Source organism: Danaus plexippus, chromosome 17 (genome assembly GCF_018135715.1).
Source record: "Danaus plexippus chromosome 17, MEX_DaPlex, whole genome shotgun sequence".
Classification (NCBI taxonomy): domain Eukaryota; kingdom Metazoa; phylum Arthropoda; class Insecta; order Lepidoptera; family Nymphalidae; genus Danaus; species Danaus plexippus.
In genome coordinates this window covers 2,318,048-2,327,565 of record NC_083548.1, presented here as the reverse complement: position 1 = coordinate 2,327,565, position 9,518 = coordinate 2,318,048, and the positions used below count along the sequence as shown (strand labels likewise).

Genomic DNA, 9,518 nt, shown 5'->3' with positions numbered 1-9,518 from the left:
TTGCACGGTTATCGGAATTTGGCGTCTTTGTGTAATGTAAGAAGGATCAGAATTGTGTTACGTATGAAATGAGATTGTGTATCGAAAGCCAGGAAGCGCTTTGTTAGGTCACGTTCTCACAACTCCCCTTTTCTTCGAGGGGGAATAAATAATTGCACTTTTTTCTGTCGCATATGGCCAAGGAAACGGTGGATTGTACAAGATCGTTCCCACGGTTCGCCCCCAGGGCATAAAGACCGGGGTCAGGAAAAAATACGTGCCGCCATAATGCGGGGGTTTCTTTTGTACCGGCAGATGCACTAGGGTTAAGTGTGGAATAGATGATCGCAGTGGATTCATTGATACTATAAAGATGGCGATTGTTTTTTTTATGTTACCAATTGTAAGGAATCTTCCGTTTATGTTCGCTGTACATAGTTTGTAATTGTCTAATTGTCTTATATTCATGTAATTTATTATTCGTAATTCAATTTCGATATCGTCAAATAATATCACTCTATACGTGTAACTGTAAAATTTTTAAAAGTTTCTTCAATAATCTCATAAAAAAATGTGCCAATAAAAAACCGTTTACAAGAAAAGTTACGGTAATCACGGGAGGCTTGGTGCAATTTTTTTTTGCATTGCTTCGAAATATGTTATAGTCGTTAAGAATTCTTTGGGTTCCAATTTCAAATTTCACTCACCACCAAGTAAAGCTGCCATTAGATAAAAAGCGTGACAAAAAGTGGAATAGAACCTTTTCTAAGGCGTTCTTTAACTATTCAGAACTGGTCGCGTTCCCACGATCGCTCGCGCCAGTTGCGTCTCCCCTACACATTTTTTTTATTCTTAACATATCGATATTTTTATTTGTACCAATGACATAATTAAAGAAGTATTTCGTTAGTTGAACTTAGATAAACGAATTCATTAAATTCATTTAAAATCTTCAAAGCCAACAAAGAATCGACTTTCAATAACATCGTTTTGTAAACACTAAATAATTATTATTCTAATTGTAACCAAATCGATTATTCAAACACAAAGTTTAATGGAACAAGATTTACAAATAAAGCACTTCATTAAACAGACAAACACTGTTTTCTCGCGTACTTAGTAATCATAATACATTTAATCAATAGGGGCATGTGCGGATATACACAATCGAAATTGAATATCCAAATTTAACCTTATCTATAATGTAATAGAGTCTAAACTTAAATGTAAATTAACGTATAAACAAAACTCAAACAGTTTTAAAATGGAACTCTATAGCCAAGGAGGTTGAATTATTGTCGTCTGCCGGCCCATAGACAAGCGCTGTCAGTGAAAAGACGAGCGCACATTGCGTTTGCTCTGTGATCCGTTCCCACGATCCACGCGACATATGGCGCGCGCGGGAACACTCGCGTGAACTGTGACGCGTGGACAAAAAAATACTTGGACTTAGCGGATCTTTATGCTCACGGTATATTATATTATATAATACGTTATCAATGCTCTGTAAACTTTTTATATTCTTATATAACCTTGTCGGAAATCAAATTATAGAGAATACAGCTATGCTGTCAGATAGATATATTAGCTTGTGTTTAAAAACATTTTAAAATTCGAACTCGACTAGATTAATGATTATGTGACTCAAAACACTAAATGATATTCATTATAAACTTAATTAATAATCTTCTAAAGAGTTTTAATTTAAAAAAATAATACAAACAAAACAAATTAAGGTCAAACAAATCGTTCCAAATAAGAATATTGGAAGTGTTTTATGCGGCAGGTGTCGCTCGCAACTGTCGTCGTTCCCACGGCCCGGCCCGCCCCGGCCCGTCATGCATTATCACGAGTGACTGCCAATTATGAAATACGAAATTCAACGACCTTGATAATTTTATTGTTGTTTTGAACGTATCATTATTTTTCTGTTACATTGAACGCATTTAAATAATTTTATAATTTTAATTTCGACTTCTAATTACGTGTCAAACACCTTTTATAGTATATATTGTATTTGTTTTAAGGATACTATAAGTACGGTGACTCATGTTTCTGAGATCCTATAGAGTATAGAGTACCATTATCTAAATAGTTGTCTAGCTAGTATTGTTTATGTAATTACTAGAAGTAGCAACGCGTGCGCAGAATGAGTCAGCCCTGGCGTTATACAGAGAGAATGAAGAGTAAAATAAACAATGCATATTTATTTATCGATTAATTATATTTTAAAGCGACATTTTTAATAAGTCAGAGGTTTATATATTACGTATGAATATATATAAACTATTCATAATTTTCAAGGATTATTAAATGTTTAAGATTTATTTATACATATTTGTAAAAGGCACGCACGATCTAAGGAATGTTTTAGAATTTAAAACAACGCCATCTATCGGTCATTGCTTGAACTGTCCTTGTCATCCCATTTAAAAATGAAGGGGAGACGGAAGTAGAAGACAATTGTTTTGCGAACAATAACATCTTTAGGTCAAAGTTTAAGAATATAGGGTACGTGGGAAATATATTGCGAAATTCGAGGGTGAATCCTGTATATATTGAAAGTTAGTACCGTTTGATGTTTAGTTAATTTTGATATCCCTATCAGGAAGTAACGGAGCTTGAGTGCATAGTAATTTGAAAAATTAAAACGTTTTGCGTTTCCAGTCAGTGAGTGGCTTTGAGTGAGAGTGATTTCAGTTAAGTGAATTTGTTATAGTGATGGAATTTTACGTCAAATGATACAGTTTTTATCATTGCGATAAAAGGAATTGAAATCTCATCTAAAAGTGTTGTGGTCATGATAAGCATTTATAAATAGAAAGGGAAAATCTAGCAGAGAGTGTGTTTTAAATTTGCATCTATAAATAATGTTTATATCACTCATCTGTGGCGAAATAATAAATCTAACGGACCAACTACAATAACAATAGACAAAACATAATAAAAATTAGTTCTTTTAAAATTATTAGTTACATTAGAAGTTTTGCCAGAAATTAAAATTGTTCAAATTCCGAACACTCTTTTTCAATGGTTTGGTGTGTGTGACTCGACGTGACTCATTTATTTAATTTCATTAAGGGGAATGCGGTGTTTTGAAATTTGAAGAAATAAAATCTCTAAATTATTAATTTCTTAATAAATATAAGCGGGATTTACCTAAGAATATACGCTGTTTTTTAAAGTTACTTAATTGTTACCTGCCACGTTGGTAAGGACGCTTTGTGAATATACATTACCTTTTAATTTTGTAAGGTGATTAATTATACTGAACAAAAATAATATCATATAATATAATGCCGACTCAATAAATAAAATATTAAACAAAAAAAAAAATAACACGTTCCATAATCAAAATATTCGGATACAATCGAATTAAGTTAATCGAATAGTAAATATTTGAATCGTAATTTAATTAATGTGATTGTCAATCCCTTAACTGTCATATTCTTGTTGACTCTACAGTTATCTGAACAAACAAGATGATCTCACTTTGACTTAACAATTGTACAGGTGTGATATGGTCTTGATAAAGATATTGTTTTATATAAACAAATATATTAAGAATTTTTATAAATATATTCAAAATAGAAAACTTCTTTAATCCTTACTATTTGTTATCTATGTTCGTTAATAGTCTGTGGTTATATATATTAACAAAAAAGTCAAATTATAGAGCGATGATTTGTGGATTTGAATTTACTAATATACTGAAAATTAATATAATTTTAATCATAAAATTTTAATGATTATAAAAATAAAATATTATTGTTGTTATTATTATTGACAGAACTATAAAAATATTTTGGATCGATACATAAATAACGAATGGTTGGTCAAATCTATTTTTGCTAGAACAGGTTACGGAAAAAATAGATGTCTGATTAAATTAACAATAAAATAGATGGTATTATCAATAGAATCGTTATTGGGACCGGCCACAACACTGGTTCTAAATCGATACTAAGCCTAATAAATTGATATTAATTTGCGTAATTTCATCGTTGACGCAAATACGCAGTACTAAACTAAAAAAACGTCTTTTTTTGCCATTATAAGTTCACATATAAAACTCATAATATGACGATTTTTATACATTTATTAGGACTTTTTTAAAGCAAAGAAGGTAAAAATAGATTCTAAGTATATATGAGCCAGTAAAAAGTTGAGTTATCAAGTTGTTAAGCAATTATTATCTGTCAGGATCTCATCTTGTATGGTCAGTGTTCTTGTGTGTTTTTTTCATTCTCACAGCTACATCAATTATAGAAAAGTAATTGCAATTGGTATTAATTAGCTGGGTGTTCAGAATCGTCTATATTTATCACGATTTTCTCACAACGTCATCTACGTGGAGTAATTCTATCCTCGATTATGTATACATATGTATTTGAAGTGCACGTGCATGATCAAGCTTTCATATTATTGAATTTCCTTTCATTACAACCTCACGATCCACGTGTACCGTATGTAATGGTAACAAAAAAAATTAACCCAAATTTTGCAAGAGTTGCGGAATTTAAAGATAAGGGTTGCCAAAAAAAAAACCTTCCTAACCCGAAAGTCCGAAGCATCGAACACGTGCAACGGTAACAATGCGTCGATGAGTCACGACTCACGATCGAAACCAGGGACGGACGGAGGATATTCAAGAGAAAAAAATTATACGCGCTCTCGTAAGGAATTGTACATCTGCCGAAAATTCTCACGGATCGTAGCAATGTATTATTATACGTGGCTATAGCCGCGTAAGATTACGACCGGGCGCCTAGCGGTGCTCCGCTACTTTTGATGCATATTAACATATCAGGTTTAAGATATTACAAACATGTCAAGTAAAAGTTGTCGCTGTCCGAGTTTAATATGCAAATATGAGTTTTTGGTTGCAGTATTGTCAGATATACACCGGTTAGCATTAGAAATTTTGCAATTCTGTTATTAGTTATTAAATCTTGTTTTTGTTTAATAAATATCTTATTATTAGGGCATTTATCTGCATGTTTTTCGCGGCGTGGCTGCACGCACTGGACGCATTGTTGTTTCCTTTTTGCAAATTTAAATGGACACCGTATAACAATACAAATTATTGTTCAAGTGTATTATGCATATTTGTGAAAAGATTCATTTTATGTATAATGAACGGAGACGTCATTGTAATTGCACGTGCGTGGTTAAATTGTCATAGCCATTGTATTGATAGTGAAATTCTATGTGTTATTGTTGCGCAAAGACTTTTTCTTTTTCATGAAATTGCAAGCACGATCTTGACGTAACAGGTTGGGACTTGTCTGGACATGTTTGTTGGTTGATCGGTTTTTACTTCGAGATTTTCGTTAAAAGAAGCTGCATGGGATGTATTCGATTCCTGTTTGTGTTTGTGTTAATGTTTTGAACGGAGCTGTGTGATTTTTTATTTATAAGTACAAATTCTATAAAATTTATGCTGTTAAAATAAATGATTTGTATCAAATGTTTGTCCGAGATATCTTGGTTAATTTATTTGTGTGATCGTTATTATAGATAATACTAAATATTTAAATGAAACTAATATTTTTCGGATAAACTACGCGGATTTTTATTATTTAAAAAACTACATAATCCCGACGTTTCGGTTGCTTTTCAGCAACCGTGATCACGGTAGTTTATCCGAAAAATATTAGTTTCGTTTAAATGAATAAAACTCGCGAAAATCTTAGATCTCATTATTACTAACTATGTAGTTGAGACATTTTTTTTTGTTTTGTCGTAATTTTTAGCTTAGCGGTTATCTATATTTGATTCTATGTATAACATGATTTTTCCTGATATTAATTTTTTTTTTAAGTTTGACCTGTTCGATTCTCCCATAATACAAATACTTAAAGGCTTCGCATGTTTTTAGTGCTACATAAACTATATTTCCAGTTTTATCTTCTGTAGACTTAAATTTTAGTTCACGTAAATTATTTATTTATTAAAAATTTTAAATTTAACGTGTTAAATGTGACACTTTATCTTAAAAATCGGCTTTTAAACTAAATGATGAAAAGAACACTAAGGAACCAAAATTAACATCAAGAATTCAGTAGCGAGGCCTCGGGGCTTGCACGTGCGGTTCACCGAGTATGGTCAGACAACTTTACCGCTGATGGATTGGTACCAACGTTGGCGCCAACATTATACAGTAGCCAGTAGCTTGGATGGTTTGAGCCAACGTTGGAATATTGGTTTAGGTTTGATGTATTACATATACGTAGGTTGGCTCGCGCCATGCCTCCATTGAGTATCTTGTCAAGCAACTTTTGCCTGCATCAGATTCCAAAGTTTCTCGTTATTTAATAGCGATTTTAATCCACTAGGCCTTAGTAATGAAATTACTAAGATGTTCATTATTTAAGTAAGGTAGGTACATACATTTATTTGTCGCTTATAATATATGATGTATATTTCAATATTTATCGGGGTTTATCAAAGTGAAAGATGTAAATAATGTTTAATGAATATTTTATTATCGTCTTCACGATTCATACACATCGATGTAACATAAATAATATAAATTACTACAACTAGTTAAAGCTCCTGGCTATGATCACAATAAGATCGATCTAACTAAATTATTTTATACAATAAAAAAAAATATCACAATACCGTAGATACAATTAAAGCTTTTCTGGAGTCATCACATTAACCTAACGTAATACCTAACTATGGCACTAAAGTAATAAAGCTAACATCACAGACGGTTGTCGGAAGGCACTGGTTCCAATGGAAGACACTGATCGTTGTTTATATCCTTTTTAGGCTTGCACCCAACGGTCTTGGAGGACTGGGTACTGTTGCTCAGCGGTTTGGCACTCCGTGTAACATTGGGCGTCAGCGAAGTCAGCCTCAGGTTTGGATACAGTTGTCCAGAAGAAGGTGCCAGCGTCTGTGCGGGCGAAGTGAACTGGGATGTAGAAATCTTCACGAGAGATTGGCACGAGATCGAATGTGTTGTCTTGGTTATTGACCAGGAAGGCGGTGGACTGGCAGTTATCCATCTCATCGTAGATCTTGCGCTCCAGAGCCTCATTACAAGCGTTCTGTTCGTCTTCGTAGCACGTGTCCATCGTTTTGGCGGGAGATCGTTTTGTTGTTTTCTTAATGATTCTCATCAATGGCTTCAGTAGAGCCTTGAGACCACTGTTTTTCATCTTCTCACTGTTGTACTTGTTCTCGTTGATCGAGTTGTTGGTTGAGATGATGTATTCGTTATTCGCGTAGTAAGACATTTTGGTGAGTTTGAGAGAGCGTGTGTTGCTAGTGAATTAACAAGCGGGAATGTAGGGCTGATCGGTTCGCGCGTCTATTTATACCCGGCCGGCCGCCCCCGGCACAAAAGCTGCGCATGCGTGAAAAGCTCCCCACCCCATGTGTGGGTGTGGAGTGCTTTATTCGACTATTATACATTTTGTAAACACGAAACTGCTTTATCATTTATATCTGTTATGTTAAGTATTAACAGGATAACAAGTGTAAGTAGTTAGGATTCGTTAGTTTGTTTTGATGAAAATTTGTATTATTAGTAGGATTACAACATTAATATGATATTAATTAAATAAAATTATTGAATACTTTTGTATATTAAATACAGCTCGTTAAAATGGTGAATTATTTTCTTCATAACTAACCCTTTGATTGTAATAGAGTCAATTGTCAACAATAAATTCATACTATTAGTTATCCTATTTATCCAATAAACAAAATATTGTTCCTTAATCTAAATATTATCGTCTATCTGTTCAGTACACGTGTGATACACGCGCCCTAAGTTAGTCTTCATATTGAATAATAAAATTGATACTTTTACCACTTCATTACTAAGTGGCATGACGGCAGACAATGGACATTAGGGTCCAAAGTCATGGGGTACGTTCCCCTAATTACAGGGGTTACTCGCGCGTGCCATTGCTCACCTCATGACATAGGGTCACTCCAACTATACATGATTAATGGAATCTTATTTGACCTATGAGTTAATTTTTTTTGTAAGCCCACAAAAACAACATTAGATATGCTTATAGTCATCTTCGGTTGTCCCATCATAAACTCACTTTTTACCCCATCGAAATTTATTTAATAAAAATATTCAAATCAAAGTATCTACATCAGCATTCCAATATAAAAAACAAAGATTAGGTTTAGTACCACCTACGCACAACATTTTGGAGTCGTACCGGTCCAAACATGTAACGTTTTTTCAATGCATGTCCGAAGACGCATCATAAAAAATTATGTCTAAAAGAAATCAGTGTAGCGGTGATAGTGTGCGATGGACCAATGAGATCAGCTCGCGCCGGCAGGTGCTGGAATCGAGCCTCGCACACAAGCGATACACGCTCAAATATACCATCTCTGAACACGTGCATTCGAGGGGGATGAACATATCAAGACGGGACACGTACGAGCGGGACCGAGGATATTTTTTATGGAAATGAATAGATTCACGACTCCTTCATATCCGAAATAGGGTAACGCAAAGGCTAATTTGGTTATTGAAAATTGAGGGGTTGTTCGTGGGAATGCTCTCCGTTCCTAGGTTCCCAGGGTTGCTCGCACATTGAGCTTTTTTTGGCGCGATTCGGAACGACGACAGATGGCAGGCGGGCGATCGATCCCGTTTGGCTTTGTTATAATAAATCGTATGGGTATTGGAATTAAACATTCCATTTAGATGGTTCAGCGCGTTTTTGGGGTTCCGAGGGGATGGAGATGTAAACAAGTGTAAAAGGGGTCAGTGGAGACCGAGGCTGCAATTAAATCACTATTAGAGTCATTTTAACATTATTAGTAAAGATTTTAAGGGTTGGGATTTGGAATCCATTTGTTTTTTTCTTATAATTATACCAATTAAAGTATCACATGAGATGATTTGGGTAGTGGCAATTAGAGAGTTTCTCAAGAATTTATAACCTCTTAACAGATAATGGTTTGTTTTTAACATTGCCTATAAACTTGAACATTAATAGAGCTTTGACCATTCCTTTAAAGTAAATTGAATTAATGATCTATCCTTTTACAGATTGGAAGTTGGAGGTTTTTTTGCAAGTCCAATGTAATTCCCACGTCTAGAAAAGCAAAAAAAAACCGCTCAACCAAGAGGAACAATGAATAGAATAAATTTCGTAGAAGATGCACTTGCGTCATATCAAAAAGCGAAAAAGTGTGTGCCCCATACCGTGACAAGTGCGTGGGATCGTGGGGTGGAGGTTATTGTTGGATTTCACTTGTTGCTTTCGATGAGGGGATTTAATATATGATTCAGTTTTTTTTTTTTGGTACTGATTTGTCCTTTTATGGCATTCTATTTATAGACATAAAATATATTCCTTTTACAACATTTATTGGATTCTTATTTGTTTTTTGTGTTACATGTCAAAAATTGAATTTTAAACTAGGTCAAAAAAAAAACGCAGCTTACCATAGTTATAGCTTTTGATAAGTAAACTTTAGTTAAAGTATTGCGTAATGTATTGGAACGTAATTTATGGTATAATAATCAAACTTTCATTTCATATTAC

The 9,518-nt window shown here is 33.9% G+C and overlaps 1 protein-coding gene across 1 annotated transcript; it reads right to left on the bottom strand.

The window, feature by feature from the left end:
• Window positions 1–6,445: 6,445 nt before the first annotated feature.
• Window positions 6,446–9,316, bottom strand: LOC116771522 (enhancer of split malpha protein-like). The gene has a single exon (XM_061523359.1). The coding sequence runs from the start codon at window positions 7,227–7,229 to the stop codon at window positions 6,756–6,758; it is 474 nt and encodes a 157-aa protein (XP_061379343.1). The 5' UTR covers window positions 7,230–9,316; the 3' UTR covers window positions 6,446–6,755.
• Window positions 9,317–9,518: the final 202 nt, after the last annotated feature.